Source organism: Euprymna scolopes, chromosome 39 (assembly GCF_053919585.1).
Source record: "Euprymna scolopes isolate OS-2025 chromosome 39, ASM5391958v1, whole genome shotgun sequence".
Lineage (NCBI taxonomy): Eukaryota > Metazoa > Mollusca > Cephalopoda > Sepiida > Sepiolidae > Euprymna > Euprymna scolopes.
The window spans coordinates 37,941,504-37,963,979 of record NC_136520.1 but is presented as its reverse complement, the minus strand read 5'-3'; the positions used below and the strand labels follow the sequence as shown (position 1 = coordinate 37,963,979).

The 22,476-nt window shown below is 31.0% G+C and overlaps 1 protein-coding gene across 13 annotated transcripts in view; it reads right to left on the bottom strand.

Moving 5' to 3' along the window:
- Window positions 1-22,476, bottom strand: part of LOC145263754 (serine/threonine-protein kinase tousled-like 2) — a 618,843-nt gene that overhangs the window by 67,809 nt on the left and 528,558 nt on the right. For all 13 annotated transcript variants that reach the window (XM_080120782.1, XM_080120784.1, XM_080120786.1 and 10 more), the window contains one exon: window positions 3,472-3,582. In XM_080120782.1, the coding sequence (XP_079976908.1) occupies window positions 3,472-3,582 (111 nt within the window). The remainder of the gene's footprint in view (window positions 1-3,471; window positions 3,583-22,476) is intronic.

Sequence of the window (22,476 nt, the reverse complement as noted above, 5' to 3'; positions counted from 1 at the left end):
GACCATTTGTGCATACCAGTTAATATATGTAGGTATACAATATAATTACATTGCTACACTGGTTCTCATTAGATTACCAAAGTTAAGCAATGTTGAATTTGATCAGTATCAGATGGGTGATCATTTGGGAATACCAAGTGCTGTATACAGGATGACGTTGACGCCTACCTCTAAAAACAATATAGTCATCTCTCCAGATGAGGATATACAAGCAACTGGGAACCGTTAGTGAATTTGATATTCCCATGAAGCTTCCTCCTTTGGAAGAAGCCATTTTAACTTGTTTAGGGTGATTGTTGCTTCAGTATGGGTACTGACAACTTAGATGTATGAAGTTCGAATCCAGTTCATTCCATAGGAAACACTATCACTTAGGGATGTTGGCAAACTTCACATGGTCTCTCCCCGCCACAAAAATTACAAAAAATTCTAACTAGAAAGATATCAAAGTTAGGAATACCAACAATCATCTGATTCACTCGAAATGAATGATTTTCAACAACAATCATCATCATCATCATACTTTGTTTTACATGCTGGCATGTATTGGGTGGCTTTTAGAATTTGACTTCCAAACTTATAGCTAGTCAGGTTTTTTTTTAAAGTTGATTTCTTAATTGAGGCAAAAAAATTTATAGGCCAGATGCCTTTCTTGAAACCCAATGAGATGACGGGGACCAGTGTTTTTTAGAGACACCAACCAAGATCAAACTTTATAGTTTGTCCTTTCATATATACTTGCTTGACCTTTGGTCTTCAACTTTTATTACTTAAAACCTAATAACTTTACAAGATCAATACCTTTCATTATCTTGTATTCAGAGGTAAAATAATACTGCTCTCCTCATAAAGGTTAAACAACTACACACAAGACGATGAGGAATATATATATATATATATATATATATATATATATATATATTAGCAAATATTATTAATTAAATGCAATGAAGACACTTTGCTTTATGATACTTTTTTTTAATTTTTTGATTTTCCGTATAATCTTTTTTAATATCAAAATCAAAAATATTAATAAAAGTTCCATAGTTGTTGCTTTTACAAGTGCTTTCAATTCGTCCACGAAATTCCCAATTCCAAAAATCACACAGATTCATCAAGTATTTTTTTTTTTTTTACTAAGAAAATAAAAATTTTATGGTTTCTATGGTCTTCTAAGGAAAATTAGATCATATGGTATCACTGGAAGAATACATAATGTAATTAAATCCTTCTTAAGTAAGAAAAAGTTTTCCTCGACAGTCGTACATCTAAACAATATAATATAAATGCGGGAGTAACTCAGGGGTCTATCCTTGGACCTTTATTATTCCTGATATTCATAAATGACCTCCCTGATAAAATTGTTTCAGAGATGGGTATATTTGCCGATGACACCACTCTCTTTAACAGGCATGAGGGGAAAAAAAATGAACACATATCTAAGGAAATATCAGAAACACTAGATGATGACCTCCAATTTGTAGTGGAATGGGGACAAAAATGGATGGTCACATTCAATGCTGCTAAGACTAAGCTTGTTTTCTTCAATAACTACAAGAAACCTTCTCTACCACCAATAGCAATGGCCAAGAACACATTGCCTGAAAGTACTTCTTTTAAACTCCTCAGCCTAACGTTTACAGGGAACACGAACTGGAATATATACATTGAGAGCATTGCCAAGGCTGCTGCAAAGAAGGTGAGCTCTCTCTACCGTGCTAGAAAATTACTTACGCCTAAAAGTATCGTGTACCTCTATAAAGCCACCATTCGCCCATGTATGGAGTGCTGTTGTCACATTTGGGCTGGTGCATCTGCTGTTTGTCTCTCACTCCTGGACAGGGTTCAAAAGAGAGTCGCCAACCTGATAGTTCCTGAACTGTCATCTAGGCTTCAACCTCTGTCCCACCGATGAAATGTTGCATCCCTCTGGCTATTCTACAAATACTTTAATGGTGAATGCTCTGACGAACTGCAAGCACTTGTATCTCCTCGACGTAACTACCCCCGACAAACCCAACAAGCAACTAAGTTCCACCCTTTTACAGTAGAGATCTCTAGGTGCAAGAAAGCCTTTTACTTCAATAGTTTCTTCCCCAGAACTGCAAGTCTTTGGAACTACCTTCCAGGATTCTGCTTTCCCAACTGTACTGATATGCAAAAGTTTGTGTAATGTGAACAAGCCTCTTTCTACTCATCTTCCTTCATAATGCCCCCCACAAATTATATCCCCGAGAGTAGCCCCTACTTCAAAGTGGCACTGTGTCTTGTTTGGGGTGAAAATTGAACAAAGAAAAAAAAAATAAATAAATAAAAATTTAAAAGTTTTAATTATTTTGAAGACAGACAAAATCTTGGTAGTCAAATTAAGTTGTCACCCTTGAATTTAAACAGATTCTAACACAACATGGTGGCTCCCAGCTCCTGTCTTGCTGATCATAAAACTTTATTTTCTTAGTTAAAAAAGAAATACTTGATTAATTCATATGATTTTTGGAATATGACATCTTCAGTCCATGACAAGTATGTACACTATGAAAATTTGTCTATATTTTCTGTATTTTTTTTCTTAATTAAGTTAAATTCTAAATAAGAACCCAATCATCAAGCCATGAGAGATGGATGACGATTGCTTTGAACATGAAACTGCTTTCAACATGGAAATTTATTTCAAGTGCCTTTTTTATTCAAACATTTTCTCTAAGCCAATAAACATAAGTCTATTTTTGATTGATGATTTCTTTTTAATCAACTGTTAGTTTTAATCAAATGTTAGTTTTGGTCAGCATTTTCAAATAGAAATCTTACAAATGAGAGATCTCAGCAATGACAGCAAGTTCAGATTCTGCCACACAGAAATAGAGAGTGTGAGCCACCTGACATCATACTGTAAGGTTCTGCTGGGGGGGATGACTACTATACAATGTGACATTATGATGTGTGTAAATATCTCCACTGGACGATCGATAAGAAGTTGAATATCAACTGCAGCATCATGTCCTGGGAACATGTTTACCAGGAAGGACAGTTGGAAATAAGTCATACACCATCCATTATCATTATGCAATCCCTACAGCTATGTACGTAGAAACAGAGCTATAAAACCTGGCATAGAAGTCAGTGTCCCTTAATAATGCTAGGTTAAAGAGAGCAAGATAATGAAATATCAAGATCTCATATATGACATGAACAGAAACCAGAATCTTCGGAAGATCTCTATCATTCCAACAATTATAGGAGCAACTGGACTCATGAAAAAGAACTTCAAAAACTACCTGGTGAACCAAGTGCAAGAGAGATTCAAACAATTGCCTTTTAAAGGAATGGTTCGAATCTTAAAAAGATCTGAGTTAGCAAGGGAATGTTTGGTGTTCACCAGGATGCCACACCCCCAGCTTCAGCAAACTGTAAAAAAAAAAAAAGAAAAGAAAAAAAAAATCCAAAGAAGTAAATGTTTTTTCTTTTACTTACTTTTTCTATTAAAAGAGATTTATTAACATCTAAACATTTCTGAAGATTTTCTTTGTGTTTTTCCAATAATTTTTGTTGTGCTGTAAGTTGCCTCCTCAATTCATCATTTTGCTGTGAAAGAAAAAAGAAAAAAAATGTAATTATTTTTAAATAATTCAAAAAATCTATATATTTATAAAAACAATAATAACATAAAATAAAAGCATTTATTTGTGTTTGCATCTGGCTAAAATTCCAAGAGATTATGTATATATAGCAAAGCAGGCTCCTTCAGTCTTGGACAGACTATGGATACCCATGAAGGGGTGCTTGCGCGTGAAATTTTTGTGGCAGGAGGTGTGCAATCTCCAACCACACCCCTCCTGAGATGACATTGTTAAATACTAGTGGCAGGTGAAGTACAGGACGACTGGAAACAGATGCCGAGATAAACGGAGAGCACATACAGCGCCTAGAATTCCCAAATGGTCACCCATCTGGTACTAACCAGGCTCAATGTTGCTTAACTTCAGTGATCTGATGAGAACAGGTGCGTTAACGCAATTATGCCATACATGTATGTATGTGTATATATATATAAAATTCAGCAAATTTGTCAAAACTATGAAGTTAGTAGTCTAAAAGTTAGATTTAAATTCCAACTAATGGATTTTAAAGAGACCTGACACTTTCCTCAATCAATCATCTTGATCATCATTATATTCGATTTAACGTCCATCTTATATGCTGGCATGCATTGGAATTTGAAAAGATCCGACTGTTACCCTGACCAATGAAATTTGAAAAGAACCAAACCTTACCCCACAAATTTGAAAAAAAAAATCAGACGATACCCAGACAAGTGGAATTTGTAAAGGACCAAACCATACTCACGCTAGTACAATTTGAAAAACTCACACCTAATTCCAACCAACGGATATTGAGAAACCTTACATTAACAAATGGGATTTGAAAGGATCAACTGACTATGGTTAACTGAATTTGAAAAAGCACAATATTGACCTAAGAAATCTTCTCTCCTCCTCCCAGTAATTATTTGTAAATACCACATATATAATTTTTTTTTTAATTTGGCACAAAGACATGTTTCGTCATTATATAATTCATCAGCATGGTGAAACTGAGCAAGATTTGAACTGGTTTTAAAAAGGAGGCTCATATTTTTCATGATTCTATGAAAGCAAAAAAAAAAAAAGCCTGTGTTTATAGTTGCTTGGCATAAAGTAGAAAAACAAACAAACTAAAAACGAACATTGGGATAAACATGTTGTAGATGTTGGTAAACTGAACTAATGTTTATAAAATGCATGTTTGGGCAGTAGGATAGGCTATAAAACCTATGTAGCTGTTAACTTTATTATTATTATTATTATTGGAGTTACATAATTGTCAAGCCCTCACCACTAATTCAAGAAAAGTTTAGTTAAACAACACTAAAATAATACATTCCAAAACAAGTATATATATAAAAAAAATTATGCATGCTATTTTTAAATATATATTTTTTTTTTCAGGTTAAATTCAAGTTTCACGATATCTTCTTTTTATTATTATTAAATTGTTAGGTGGAAGCACAGAATAGTTACAAAACATCCCCCTCTCCCCATGTTAAGAATGGCTTTCAAAATTATAACGTTATTATTTCAGCACAGTAACAAAAGAGCATAAGTACAAACTTAAAAATACTCAATGCTAACTTCATTAAAACCTACAATTAATAACATTACATATGAAACCAGTAACATTTTAAATTGCTTGATGCAATAAAATTTTATCCAAATTTTAAATTATTAACGCCTTATCATAGAAACAGTAAAAGTATCTGACTTTCACGCGATTATTTCTCGGCGATTTTTTTTTAAATTCTCTTTATAGTTTTTTATTCATTTGCTCTTTCACATGATGATTACACAAAGAATCGAAAACGCTCGTGATACATATGGAAGATACATTTTTTTATCATAACAGAAAAAAATCATTAGAAAAATTGAAAAAATAAGGTTATGTTTGTTATTTTAACAATGTTTGCTTATATCTATGAGAGAGAAAGTTATTAAAAATATATCTATAGCAATTAAGCTAACTAGCTCTACCCAGGCATATCCAAGTAAACAGTATTTATTTAGCAAATACCGAAAATCGATGCATAAAATATACCCCATAAAATTTTATGGAAATGGAAGTAATAATAATAAGTATGTCTTTAAACTATCTATTACGCCTGTTGCGATAACAGATTAAAAAACACGACTCGTTTTAATGGAACAATAAAAGAGAAAATGTAGGCTAAACTTGTCAGTTAAATAATTTTTAACTCGATGAAAATATTTAATTCACGATTTATAATGAGGCAATTCTAAGAATTACTTGCCGTGATTCGAAAATCATGGCACACGTGAACACAACATGTCTCCATTTTTAAGGATGAACAATGTTTACAGAAAACACTTTACACACTGTAGCTAGCTACTATTGTTACTGCTGACGTATGCCGCTAGTGTACCTATTTTGTTGCCTGTTCTTAACGAAGAAATCAATTTAAATGTGACGATGGTCCAAACTCGGACCTCATTTTTTTTTTTTTTAATTGAAAATAAATAAAAAAAAATATAAATAAATGAATGAAAATAAGGGAGGTAACTCGATTTGAAACGAATTAAATGAAAGATAATTAGTTTTTAACATGTTTGCGGAATTTAGAGATGATTATTTGTATCGTTCGAACGATTATTCTAGTCTTAGCAACATTTCAAACGATAATTTCAACTGTATGTTTTAGAATTTTCGAACCAGATCTTTTGTTTGAAGGTTGATAAAATGGGAAGAATCTACTCCTTTTGGCTATCGTTTTTAAAGTCTCGAGTGTCGAGTGGGGAAAGTCGAATTCGAGAACCTGTAAGGAATTTCGAAATTCTCTACTTTATTTGATCCACGTCTGTAAATTGTTTCGTCGGCCATAATCCACATTGATCAAAGGGGGTCGAATGGTAATAATGTTGCTCAAGTAATAAATGCCACAATATTTGATATTAATTGAAAATCGCAATAAACAAAATAACATTTTTATTCGGTCATGACTAATGGATTAATAACAAATTAAGAGTTCAGATCGAAATTCAGCCTAGGTTTGAAAATTCAGCTAACCAAGATTCACAAGTTAGATGCATCCGAACATTTTTTTAAGCCACCGTGATAAGCATTTTTCATAACCTTTTTCACGTGTAAAAACACATTTTTATTTTATTTTAGAGAGTAACATTATTATTTTTTTTTTAAACATAATCAAAAATTAATCGGAAACTAATTTAATAATAATAATAATAATAATAATAATAATAATAATAAGCCGGTTTTTGACATCGTTTTTGACATCATTTTTGCGCGTACCTAACAAGCAAAATAATAATAATAATAATAATAATAATAATAATAATAATAATAATAATAATAATAATAATACAAATTTAGAGATAAGATATTCATTTCTCAAATTCGCTAAAAAATGTTCACGCAAAATATATTAAATATATTGAGAGAGAGAGAGAGAGATAATCTTGGTAAATAGAAAATGTAATTTAAAATATAATCATGCTTATATAAAGATTTTTTTTAATATGCATTGTATTATTATATATATATTTATTTTTATTTTATTTGTTCAGTATAAAATGAATTTAGTGTATATTTGTCAAAGTTACGTATAGGCGAGCCGAGAAACACACCGACACGCGAGATTGAGTTAAATACTTATTCATACAGACAGGCAGCGAAAGAGAACGTATATTTGATAGACACCGGTCAGGTTTATATGAGAAATCAAGTTATAATTAATGTGTGGAAATTATTTAATTTCGTAATCAAGCAACAATAAAAAGTAAAAGTATTGCACGATGTTGGAATTGAAACCGGAAGTTGTATTACACGATTATCTCCCTTTCGTCCTAGAACAAAAAAAAATGTAGGAAAGAAGTATGAGAGGAGGTAGTGACAAAACAGCTGAGCTGACCGAATTATTTATGTAAACAAAAGAAAATAAATATTCGGAATCACATTATTTCACCAATTTTGTTAAATAGTTACTCACTATTTAATGAAATTAGCAACAAGACTTGCAATAAAACAGATTGATTACTATACGAATAGATGTTAAACATTGCAACAACAAATGCTCTGTACGTTTTCAGCGTCCAAAAGACCGTTTTTGTTTTTATTATATACGCATTAGTTACCATTTGTAGTTTTAAAATCAAATTGCAATTTAAAATATATTCATAGATATTTAATATTGATTAGTTTTTAAGAGAACTTATTTTTACATTTTTTTTTCTTTGGTACTAGTGCACTTATTGATCCGTGCTTAAATAATAACGTTATTATTTAAAAAGCCATTCTTAACATAGGGAGAGTGTTTTGTACCTATTCTATACTTTAACTTTACAATTGAATAAAAAAACATATCATAAAACTTCAATTAAACTTAGAAATACGATTTAAAAAAAAATAGCGCGGGCCGGATGACTAGCACCCTTTTTTCTTTTTTTTTTTAAATCAAGCTTATAATTTGGGCCCATCGTAATTTCTTATATGATTGTTCAATGTTCAGTAATGAGTTTTCTTTCTCATTTCTCTCTCCTCATTAATATTTTTTCGGTACTTATGTATTTTTGGTAACATGCTGAAATAATAACGTTATTACTACGAAAGCCATTCTTAACATGGGGAGGAGAGGGTGTTTTGTAACTATTCTGTGCTTCCACCTAACAATTTAATAATTAAAAAGATATCGCGAAACTTGAATTTCACTTGAAAAAAAAAAAAACTATTAAAATAGTACGGTACCAAAAATACATAAGCCATCACCATTTTTTCGTAATTTAAGTTAGGAAAACAAAATAGTAAGTTCTCTGGAGAGAGAAAAAAACGATATTAAATTAAATCTTTATGAATATGCTCACTTAATTACTACAATGGCATTTAAACTGAACTGCACTGTAATTTTAAAACTACAAATCGTATAGAAGAATGACGGTGCTTTGCTGGAGGGGAGAAGAAGAATTTGGGATGCTGAAAACGTACACAAACCACACCGATTTAATATTGATTTGGGAAAAATACACACAATTATTTATATTCTTTAATTTTTAATAACTTTCGAAAATAACGGCTTTTTTTTGTTTTTAAACAGCAATAAAAACTCCGTTTTAGAGGTTCACCTTTGCCAGTTTATTTTTTCAATAATCCATACCCCCTCCCACCTTGGCTTGCCAAAATAAACACAGGTTAAATAAATTACGTAAAAATGTGATTAAAAAAAACTATGAGGTGTCTTTTTTTCACTATTCTTTATAATAATGTCAATAGTTGAAAAAGTGAATTATCAATCTCGTTTTTAGATTAAATTATCTATAATAAAAAATTAAAAAAATCTTACAAAAAAAAAAACAAAAACAATATCTATTTGTTCTATATGATCAACCTTAACTACAACCACCGAAGAATTTGTGACTTATTGAAGTTGGATCGTAGCCATTATGGTCCAATGATTCTAGATTTTAATACAATTCTTATAAAGAAAAAAGAAAAACTACATGGTTTCACCTTTTATTAGTAAATATTCAATAATTCATTTTGAAACCAGCATCAACGAAGAAATATTTTTTTAAAAAGATTTTTCAATCTTTTATTTATATTCCTCGACTATACTTACACGCAGAAGTTCAAGTAAACAGACATCTTGTTGCGAAACTCCCTACATATTATCCCTGCAATTATGTCCCAAATAATAGCCTCTACTCTGCCTTGTCTGGAGTGAAAATGCAATAATAATAAAAAATATTAAAACTATAACATAAAAAAGGCTTATTTTTCTGAATTTTTGAGATGAGGATTGACAATTCATATTATTTGGATTATTCGGACTACTGTTCTCATTTTGAGTGTTATTTTCACAACATTTAGATGGAACCTCCGCCCTTCTTCAGGTGTATCTTGTCGAACTCTTGAAGGATCAAACGAAGTGAAGAGTATTGGAAATTTTGGGGAAATTGTTGCCCACCACCACTAAAAAAAAATAAAAGAGTTTACTGGTTTATTTTACGGATTATCAACCATCTACGGGTTATTTAATGCCGAATAAAGTTGTCAAAGATAATTAGGGTCTGCCAAACGACTGTGAAAAATGAACCGCATTTCCGTGACGTCAGATTTGTGTTAACTATACGAACTATGGAAAAGCAGAAGCGACTTAATGATTTTTAAAAACCTTTGTTTATCTTCTTCAAACTGCAATTAATAATTAATCTTTGTTATAATTTTGTTAGGTTTTAAGATTTACAGTTTAATGATTAATAATATTATAAACATTTGTATATTAAATAATAAATACGGTTTTACTGAATGTTCATTTGATTACCTACGGGGTTCCATATTTTGTTCGGTAAAAAGAGACATACAAAATATGAGGCGGGGGGGACTACAAAATCCTTAATATTTGTGCAATATTATTTGCAAATTGGTTTTAATCTGGCGATAAAATAGCTGACAAGAGTCATGTTTATATTAAAACTTAATATTTAAAAACAAATTTAAACACAATTAATTAAAAATCTTTGTTGTAATAGAACATTTTGAAATTTTAATCGTTTTAATTTTTTTAAATTAATTAACTTTTAGGAAGTTTCTTTTTCTTGGCAATTCAACTGATTATAGTATATATTAATTCCAAAAAACGCTATTTAAAAAAAAAAAAACATAATATTAAATTTATATCATTTTTTTAATTGCAACTTCAAGGTAATTTTTTGTTCAATATGTGTATTTAAATTTTAAAAAAATAAATATGTTTTACTTATTTGAACTCTTATGTTTTATGATAAATAGAAATGTCGATAGATTTAAATATATTTTGTTCAAATTTCGGAAAAATAAATGGGAGGGGGTGACAAGCACTAAAAAAAAATATTTTCCCTTGTATATTTTACGGAAACTGCATTTTATATGTAATTTCATTCTAAAATGGATGAGTATCGAAAATTTCACGAAAATCTGACCATTAGTTGATTTTTGCTAGATTTATTAAACACGGGTATGTTTTCACCTTCGAAATGCTTACTACATGAGAACGTTATTTTAAAGCGCCAATTATGTAAACACGATTTTCGTCTCGCAATTTCATTATTTTCGTACGATGAAAAAATTTTTTTTTAAATTATTACTAGTTTATTTGGCCCTTCTTTTAAATGGTACAAAAGTTATATTGATAATATTAATTTACATAATTTAAGTTACATCGTTTTACATATAGGGCGGTGGGGGGTTTATTCTGTGGTGACTTTTGGTAGTGCCTAAAGATAATTATATATATATATTCCTAAAATACCTTGCTCCTTGAAAACAACCTTTGAGAATATCCAAACCTAAGCTGAGAAAAGACTGGGATGATCCCTCAAACCACAGACTTATAGAATTGGTTTGAAGTAGTTTACAGCGTATCAACCATCTATGAGTGATTTAATGTCGAATAAGGTAATCAAATATAATTCCATAGGTCGGGTAAATGCATTGCTCATAGAAGGAAGTTTCACAGTGTTTTACACTTTGACGAGAATTTTACTAAGAGAAAGAAGCATGACTTTCAGAAAACACAACTCCAAGAAAAAAAAAAAATTACTTCTTTAACATTCACAACCTTTAATGTTCTCAACATGATTGACCTTCAGCCACCGCCTTCTATTATCTTTTTGTGGAGCAAAATAAAAATGAAAAATAAGGTTTGGATTTTTTAAAGAATCAGATTGAATAATATGGTTGGGGATAAATCATAGATACTAGGGCATGACGTGATCAGCCGATTGATCGAATCGAACTTCTCCAATCTTGTGAATAACCAAAGTAAGGGTCGATGTGGAAGAATAACTCAGCCATCAGGATCCTGTCCTATGGAAACACGTTCTACGGCTTAAAAGTAGCCCCATTTTCGAGAGGGGGGAGGGGTACCCCTTCATATGGGGTTGATGTCAGCAAATTTGTTACTTTGCAGACACATCAACCACGGATATGGACCAAGAATTTCTAGTAGTAAGAAAAAAATTATTGTCATGACGAATTTATGATGAACCTTGTACTATTATAATCTGTTAAAAAGAATAAAATTACGTTTACTTCCAACTTTTTTTTTTTTTGGTTTTCCTTAAAGTTTTATCTACTCACTAGCATGATCCAACGGATAAATTTCCTGCTAACAATCCGATAGCAATATTCCATGTGCATTTGCACCAACATGCCAAACAGGCAGCAATAAAAAAAAAAAAGTTTACAATGAAATCGTTTGCACTGTAATACTATATTCATCTTTTAGGATGGAAAGAGCTGTATATCTCTATCATACATTCTGTGATATTGTAGGATATATATAAAATTATAAAGATGAATATAAATATGATCTTTAAAATTTGAATCTATCAAGATAATCAAAAGCTCAATATACTAGATAAAGCAATTAAAGAGTCACATCATCTGTAGATATAAACACACACACATTATATATATATATATATATATATATATATATATTAATGAAAACAATATATATATATTAATGAAAACAAAGGGATGTAGTGTTTACCTGATATACACAATGGTAAACTTCAAACTAATATAAATAACAGTATTTATATATAGAAAATGTAATCCCAACCGAATTAAAAAAGCTCAATACGCAATAGAGAGTAGAGCTTATTATAAGCGAAAGAAAATTAAAACTGTAAGGTGAACTTTACAATCAAAATTTATTGTTCGACTGAATACTCCAAATAAGGACTTTGTAAATTGTTTTTTGGAGTATTCAGTTGAACAAGATATTTTGATTGTAAAGTTCAACTTATATATATATATATATTATATTATTCCAGGTTTTTCCAGAGATCAAACAACCAATGGATTTTTAACAAGGTTCATACAAGAGTGCTTAATATCTAAGTAGGGCAAAATATACTTTTTATTTGTTTTAAATAAGCATTTATAATTCGCTACACATTCATAAGCTTGTTTCGGTCAGCTAATTAGAAACCTTTTCAGGCAATGCTGCTTATACAAAATTTTCATCATGGACTCTACTTTTGTATAAACAGCATTGCCTGAAGAGGTGTCTAGTTACTTGTAAATGGATGACCGAAGCATGCTCATAAATGTGTAGTGACATATAAATGCTTATATATATATATATATATATATATATATATATATATAGTTAAAAGATGATGTGACCAGTGGTGTAGCCAAAGGAGGGGGGGGCGGTCTACCCCAGGTGATAGCAAAAGAGGGGTGACATAATGTCAACCAACAAATTTTTTCAGCTAGGCTAAGGTCTGAAAATAGGATTTATTTATCTATATTATGTAAAGTTTTTAAGTTTTTAATCTATTCCAAAATATTAGAAACTCTTACATTTTTTTTTTTTTAAATTAGCAACTGGAGAAAATTTATTTATTTGTTTATTGAAAACTCCAAAACCTGTCATTTTTGTAGTTTTTAATAGTAGATTTGAAATCATTTGATGACACGCATTTCATTTTCTTTTAACTGTGAAAAATAATTGAAAAAAGGATTAAATGGTTTATATATATATATATATATATATATATATATATATATATATATATATATATATATAAAGTGTTGTATCTAAGGGAGTACGGTTCAGGTGACAGCAAAGGAGGGGTGACACAATGTCAGTATGGTGACATTTGAGCAGATCGTCCTGGGTGACATTTACTCTAGCTACACCACTGGATGTGACTCATCAGTTAGAGTATAACTTTTGTGATCAAACAAATATGGATTAAAAAATCCAATGTTGATCCTGCTTTAGGGGGATAAATGTAGAAAAAGTATTATTCATATATGAAACTGACCCTCCACTCTAAATTTCTTTCTACCAAATTATATAAACACCTAAAAAATAGAATCTCATTTTTTTAATGAAAGGTGTAGATAAGTGTGTTAATCTACAATACCATTTTTTTTTCATCATGAATGAATCAAGGAATATGCTTTAAGTTAATTTTTAAGTTTAAATACTTTGAATTTTGTTAAAACTAGCTTTTTATGCAAAAAGAATGTTTAAAGTTTATTTTGGAAAGCAAACAAGAAAAAAAAAGGGGCTTTAGAGAAAAACTACAAGTGTGTATGAGTGTGGGAGAGACAGTCATTCTTTCACAAAACAAAACCTTCTAACTCTCTTATCTGCACCGTGAATCGTTTGAAATATGAAGAAAATGAAAGCAAATGAAGTTGTGATGAAGAAAAGAAAAAAGAGAAAAATTAAGAAAGTTATTGTGAAAAAGGAAGAGAAATGAAAGCTAAATGATGAAAACAAATACTGTAGTGCTGGAGCAATTTGGCAGACCTCCCCAACCCATACTCATTTTCAAAATCCACAGAAAAATCAGAATCCTGTCTTTTCTGATTCACTAATCCCTAGTGCGTTAATGATAGTCTTGTCACTTAGTTTAAGAATTCAGTTCTTTGAAATTTCCTTTGCAGCTAACACCAGATGAAACTTTGATGAAACACAAGGGTTATCATGGGTTCATCAATAATTTTGTTGAACAGGGATTTACACAACAGCCCTCTGGTCAGTACAAGTTGGAGATTCAATCATAAAGACCGCCACCAAGAAATAAGTGGGATACATAATAATTAGGGATCAAATTTCATGCAAATCAAAAATATTTTAATTTGTACCGATATTATGCCAATTAACAACCCTCAAAAATTTTCCAGAGAAACTGAAATCTTTGGGAATATTCATTAATTGATCTGAACCTATGTTTAACATCACGGAATCTTGATTAATTGGTATTTAATAATTGCAGATCAAATTTTGTAAAATTAAGTATTTAAATTTTCAAACATAAGTTTTGCCCATTTTATGTCCTTTAAAACTCTTTAAAATACTCCAAAGAGATTAGAATTTGTAGAATATTTACTAAAGTGAACCCATGATTAATATTTCATTAAAAAAAAAAAAAAAAGTATTGGAATTTTCACAAAAGGTTTCCCTTACCATGTTTGACTAAAACTAAATATAGCCTACATTATCCACCCTTACTGTGTTCCAAAATTTATTATGATTGGTTAATTAATTTTGGAGTTTACCTCATGCAAACGTACAAACACATTTTTTAAATGGAAATTGATTGAAACAAGGCAAGAAGCAACTTGATGTAAGGAGGTAAAAAAAAAACCTTTCAAAATCAAAAACTAGTCAATGATAAGTATTATATGAATAGATTACGACCAAAAATCAGTTAAATTCTTTCCCCTTTGTTAGAAACATCGCTCATGGAATGTGAGAAAAGGACAAAATAAAGGAGCAAGAGTCACAAGGTTGTCAAAAGTAAACCCAAGGCGTGCTTCAAAATTTATTACAATTGGTTAATTAGTTTCAGAGTTTATCTCACAAATATATGAATTTTTTTTATTTTTTAATGGAAATCGCTCTAAACAAGGCATGATGTCACTTGATGTAAAGAGTTAAAAATTAAAAAAAAAAAAAGAAGAAAAACAACAGAAAAAAAAAAAAACACTGCAAGGTCAAAAACTAGCCAACGATAAGTGTTATATGGACAGATTCTGACCCACAAAAAAACAGCAATTCTTCCATCTTTGTCAAAAACATTGCTCAAGGAATGTGAGGACTATAAAAGACAATACAAGCGAAGAGAGTGTTTACAAGGCTGCCGAAAGTAAACCTAAGATTCACTTTCTAATCTTCAAGTAGTACACAAACCTACGTTAAGTTTATTTATTTATTGCTGTCTTTATAAAATTAGGTATGTTTGTATGTGCAAGATTCACTCCTAAACTAATTGTTTGTTATGCATTTTGGAACACAGCAGCTATGCTAGGCTGCTAGATGTAAGGGGTCCAAATGTGGGCTATATTTCATTTCATATAAAGGGAGTAAAAAGAGGTGAAAGCCTTTCATGAAAATTCAAATATTTCCAATTTTTGTGAAATTTTAACAATAGATATGAGGCATCAATTAATAAATGTTCCCCAAATTTCGGTTTCTTTGGAATATTTAGGTTTGCTAGAAGGTATAATATGGGCAGAAACACCATTTTGAAAATTAAAATATATTGAATTTTATACCTCAAATTTGTATCTAATGTCATAAAGTAAGATTCCTTTTTTCGTAAGGTCACTTACATTTTAGACATTTTCTAAGAGTGAAAATTATGCAATGTATTTAATCAAACTTAAAATAAGGATTCTAGACATAAGGTGAAGTATCATTATATCTTGATTTTAATCTTTATAAAGTGATGCAAAACTGCTTAGGGAATTCATTTTAAATGTCCTGGCACGGGTATTTTTATAGTTCGCTTATATAACTAATGTCCCACGAAAGGGATATATTTGTTTGAAGTAGCTGAGTGATCTTCACTACAGTAATCGAGTTATACAATTTAGTAAGTCGCCTTAATGAATGAGCGTTTGTAATCGTAGCTGGTAGTATCCTTAAGTGTTAGGCTTTTGATGTATATTTTGATGTCTGCCCTAAAAATCCATATTTATGGCTTAACCAAGCCTCTTGTGAGGAGGAACTCAGATGCATTCATATTTATTACATGAATAACTGCAATAAATAATTTTTACGGCAATAAATCACATGAAACTTTTCATAGAAAATCTAATGGTATGCAGAAGTTTCTAAATCATATACAGTATAACCCGGATATAAGAGAGCCATATGATTTGGTTGTTGGTTGTTTTTGTTTTACGGCATATCAACCCTTTTCGGGTTATTTAATGCTGAATCCAAAGATTTTGAAGAAAAATTTTTTTAATAGAATATATTTGTTGTTTTCACGTCGGTTTCTATTCAACCCATAGTTGGGACCCAAACAGGTACTACCACTCCGGGTCAGAGTGGACCTGGGAGCAATGGTAATTAAAGGGTGGCTCCACACTCCCCAAAGCCCACAAGCTGGGGCCTCACCACTGGATACAGTTTAAGGTCATATCCAGGACCCCCATTAAGGGATTTTTACCCTCTGCAGGGGGGGGGGGCAGTCGGCGTATTCTAATGCCCCACCGACAGGGCCCCATATGATTTGGAGAAGAAGTCTCTTATATTCTGGTTACACTGTATAAAGGTGTTCTCATAAAGCACATAGGCCCATGGCATTATGAATAAAGGCACTGATTAACACAAAGTTCTTAACAGTATTCTGGAGGTTGAAGATTTAATCCCTACTGTAAGTTAAAGTAACTAAGAATAGTATGATAATATTTCTATTCAGTCTCAGAATGTGATATTTCTACCCATGGATTTTTTTAAAAGATTCAGTTCAAAATTCGATATGGATTTTCAAGTTCAATATAAAGATTTCCATGTTCAAAAAGATGCACATGAAGAAAATCAGCTAAAATGCTACAAAAACAACGTCTATGTTCAAATAATATAAATTATGAATCCTTATATCAAAAATTCTGATCTTGAAGACGTTAGGTTTTGAATTTCCACACAACAAGGTTGGTCAAGCATTATTTTTAGAAAAATTTCTGACCTTGGTTTCATTCCAAGCCTTGTTTTTAATTCATGAGTTTCCCTCCCAAATATTTTTAACTTAGTGTTGGGATGATTAATCGAAATCGAGAATCTGAAAAATCAGAACTTTTCGGAGTATCGGAATCAGTATCAGGAAAATTTGTGCCTAGTTTCCAATGCCTAAAAACGGTTTCTTTAATTATTGTTTTTTAATAGATTTTATTAAAAACAAAATCTTTCACGGCTCACAGTGATAATAAAATAATAAATATTTATTAATTTTGAACTTCCAGTAAAACTAAAATCTTTAGATCATCCCGCACAAGTCTGTTTTTACATTTTAGAAAATACATGCACATTTAACGTGCATTTTTATGGTAATCGGGGAAAAATAACAATTTTGTAGTTACATATTTAGAAATTTATAAAGAAGCGGAATCCAAATCGGTAATTGTATCGGAATCGGGAATTTAGTGTGGAACTGGTAATTGTAGTGAACTTGGGAAAAATATTGTCCCATTACTTACATATATATATATATAAACAGGCTCCTTCAATCTTTGACAGACTATGGATACCCACGAAGGGGTGCCTGCGCATAAAATTTTTGTAGCAGGAGGTGCGTAATCTCCAACCACAACTCTCCTGAGTTAACATTGTTAAATACCGGTGGCAAGTGAAGTTTATGTACAGGACGACTGAAAGCAAATGCTGAGATAAGCGGAGAGCGCATACAGCACCTAGAATTCCCAAATGGTCACTCATCTGGTATTAACCAGGCTCAATGTTGCTTAACTTCGGTGATTTGATGAGAACTGGTGTGTCAACGCAATTATATATATATATATACATATATATTCTGTTGAATAGCATTTTTCTTCAAAATGCCATAACCTAAAAAGGTTTCATTTTCTCTTTATCCTCTTCCTTTCTTATTGATCTGATAATATAATAAAGTTTCATGTAAATTTTATTCCAAAGCTTTTATTGAATATATGTATAAATATATTTGAATAGCATATTAAATAGTTTTTTCATTTAAGAGATTAAATGTCTGTAAAATATAATTAATAATATATTTAGTTGTGGTATAAATAATTTATGTCCTGTTAGATACTAATCTTTAATTACAAATGATAAGAAAAATAAAAATAATTATTATTATACTAAAGCTAAGCTAATCAAGGTTACTTTTCTTAGGGTTTTTATTCTGTATATTTTAATCACAGAAAAATGTATCCTGATATATTCCCCAGTTACGATTAAAATGAAACTTCCATTTTAATCGGTCTAATTAGCTGTAATTTTCAATGAATAGCAATTCAGAAACATAACTCATTGTTCTAAAGGAGGTAACTATTTTACTGAAGTAGTTAAAAAAAATCATTTTTTCTTACAATTACTGAAATGTTTTGTTTAAGAAAAATTACAATATCGTTGCAATTTACGTTTTTATTTATTTTTTTTTTTTTTGCTATTAAGGTTATAAAACTTTGTTATCTATAAATATAAAAGCGAAAATGTATATATGTATGCGTGTTCGCTTTTTCTGTGTGTCTACAAAAGGCTTCTTTCAGAGAAGCGGTCGGTCGGTTCACAACTTTTTAAAACTTTTTATATCACATATAAATGGTAATATCTCACAGTTAACAACGAAGCTCGCCTGTCTATTTAATTTGGTCGATTTCGGGAAGATAAATATTCAATATTTGTCGCTCACCGCATGTGGGTTAGTCTTTTTCTTATATCATCTTGGGGGTGGAAAAAAAAGCGTTCAGCAGTAAATGAATACTATCCCGCAGTCAAACTCGTTAAAACGGGCACCTGCTAAATCCAACTAATTAAATAAATTCAAACGTGTTTCCGTTAGCATCTCGCGGTGGGGCAATGGTTAACATGGCACATTTTTGGGTTTTTTTTCACACTTTAATTTACAACTTTGCCTCAACGGTTCGGGTTCGATCCTCATACTTACTTTTTTTTTCACCCCTCCCCCAAACACCCGGGCAACACTGGGTACCCCTCGCTAGTATTAAATAAAGTAGTTTAAGAAAATCATTTTTTTCAGACAATTTTTTAGTAAAATAGAGTTACCTCCCTTAAAACTGAGTTAAGCTTCTGAATTGACCAATTAACTAACCAAGTAACCTGCCTCTTATGTTTCATTATCACTATCATCCTGCCTTATGGTTGTTTGATGATCATATTTTATACGCTGTCTACCACTCAATTCTGTCAACTTCTCTCTTTATCGACTTATTGGAATCAAGTAAAATTTTCTTTATCTTTCACTTAATTAAAAATCTTAGAAAATTATTTTAATGTTTATGAAATTTTCCTTCTAATAGTATTTATTTGAAAGAATCTAATTGACTTTGTAAGTCACCTTTTTTCTAAATTCAAAGAATTTTACACAAGCTCAATGGGTGCTTCAACAGGTCACATTTCTTTCTAACATAGTATAATTAACTTGATCCAATAATGATTTAAAATGCCTACTTTTGAATTCCTGAACAAAGAAGTTGGCCAACAAGCACTGATCTTAAAAAATTATTAATTCAACTTTTATTTAATTAAATGATTTTCATTTTTATGGTTATATATATATATATATATATATATATATATATATATATATATATATATATATTTGAGTAGTAAATTAAATAATTTCTTCATTTGTGAGATTAAATTTCTGCCAAATAATGAAATTATTCATATGTTTAATTGGTATATATAAGTTATATCCCTATCTTGAACTACAAATCCTGGATTTGGAATTTTATTTTCTTGGGGTTTGGAAATATTCAGTATCATGTATCTATCCTCCCTCAATAAGCAAGAAATATATTATCTTCAAATCCAATGTCAACAAATACTTGTCATAAAACATCTCTCCAAGTAATCAAACTTTGTTCATTCCATTCATCATTTTTAATCCTCGCTTCATCATTAAATGAACAATCCATCTATTTCATTAACCCGCATCCTAGAGTGGCTTTTGACCTTGCTAATTGATAATATACAGCTTAATCATGTTGACACACCGGCTCTCATTAGATCACCAAAGTTACGCAATACTGAGCCTGGTCAGTACCAAATGAGCGACCATTTGGGAATACCAGGTGCTGTATGTAGGAGGATGTTGACACCTCCCTGCAAGAACTGCAAAAACCGTCATCTCCCCTGACAGGAATATACATGTCACTGTGGACTGCTTGTAAATTTCATAGGATGAGTGCTTCTTTGGTACGGTAAGTGGCGACTCATTATTATATACAAACTTAAACACATTTCTCTTTCTTTATATAAAATCGCCATATCGTCACTCTATAATTTGCACTCTTCTGACTTTAAATTTCTGTAAAATATATGAAATAAAACATGAAAAAACTGAATTATTATGCTAAATTCGCATGAGTAACTTATGTCCTGTCCTATAATTGTTTTTAATTACAAATCCTGGACTGGGAATTGTGTTTCCTAGAATTTAAAAGATTATGTATCTTTTTTTGTTTTGTTTTTTAATCTAGACATTCAGTAACTTTTGTTTTTCCCAATAATTTGATTAATTGGGTATTTATCCCTTTCCCATGGTGAGAAATGTAACACAAGGGTTGGAAAGTGGGATTAAAGAGTCACGATCTGACCTCCAAAAAATGCCTGGACAACTCGGTCAGCATTCTCAAGTGATTAGCAATAGACTAAACCCCTTCTTCTTAAGGATGGACCTCCTGAAACTGTACAGAACCAGCACCATACCACAATCAAGAGGGAAAAGGCCATTTCAGAAATGAGAGACTCTGTTAATTTTGGTACTGAAGAAACAAAATTTGGTTGATTATTGCCATTCATTTAACTATCAAATAAAATTTGGTTATACTTTATTTCAATATTTACGATTGAACCTTGATCAGTAAGTGAATATAGTAGAAAGAAGTATTCCTAAACATATTATTTAATTGGAATTCATTATTGAGATGAGTATTATTTTATTAATTTTTTTATTGCGGACTATTATCCTCATCTTTCTTAGATGTTGTTTCACAACGTTTCGGCCAACTATTCCTCTGACCTTTGTCAGGTGGTAACCGCGATGGGATAGAAACTCCGAATCTCCTAACTGCTTTCTCAGCAATTACTGCCATCCATAGTTGTTGTCGTCTCACAGATGGCAGTAATTGCTGAGAAAGCAGTTCCTATCCCATCGCGGTTTACACCTGACAAAGGCCAGAGGAATAGTTGCCCAAAACGTTGTGAAAACAACATCTAAGAAAGATGAGGATAATAGTCCGCTATAAATAAATTCCTAAACATGTTTAAAAAACAAAAATAATTTTTTAAGGGTTTCTTTTGGTTTTAGTTCTAAAAGTCTTTAGTATCCTCAAAACAATTTTCTGGACTCTTTTTATTATTCTTATAATATATTCATTAAATTTAAGGAGACTCAATAAATTAATTTCTTAATCTTATCTTTTTATGAAAATCAAATTCAAACAAAGAGAAATTAAATGAACAAAATCAAAGAACACAGAAAATAACTAAGAAATTTACAGATTTTCTTAAAGCATAGTTAGCTTGAAAGCAACTCATTTTTTTTATAACTAATTAACAAATTTCCTGGCAAAGTTTAACTAAAGATGAACTGGTAAAATGAAGGAGGTGCAGAACCAAGAATCACTTTTAAGACTCAGTCCTTCTAATCTTGGATGGAAAAGTCTAATAGTGGCTATAATGATTGTTTGACTCAGAAGCATGTTCAAGATGTTAATTTTCAAGTCTTGATAATTTGGACGGTTCAAGAAAGTTGAATACCATGCATGCAGAAATAACAATTGAAGCGTGCATGGCCCCCCGTGAGTGCACAGCGAACGAGGCATAAAAAAGTTCAGCACTTCCCCACCCCCCACTTAGTCTCAAAAGTCCTCAGGGGATGTCAAATCCTGGTAAAAATGAACAAACAGTGCAGTTTTAGGCCTTAACATACATAAATTTGAGTTCTGCATCATACAAAAAAAAAAAAAGAAATGACTAAGTCCATCATTTAGCCATTTAGCCCCGAAAGTCTCCAAGGCCTTATCATATTTAAATTTGAGTTCAGCACCATGCAAAACTGCTAAATAGACATACACAGAAAATTTTGGATAAATATGCTAAAATAGTCCCAAAAATGGAGTGTTTTTATTAGCCCTAAAAGAGACCCTGGAGCACACTAAAAAGTTATCACAAAGTATAGACAAACAAAATTATATAGAAATCAGTTAGTTACAATTTTTCAGAAATTTTTATAAAAATTCAAGGCATCAATTCTTTTAATAAGCAAAAAAGTGTAAATTTTAACATTTTAACTCGAAAGGTATCCCTAGGAGGCAACTGGAGTTTTCCCGGAAAATACATTCTGTTACTTTTTTATTCATATCATGTTTAATGTTTGTGCAAAATTTCAA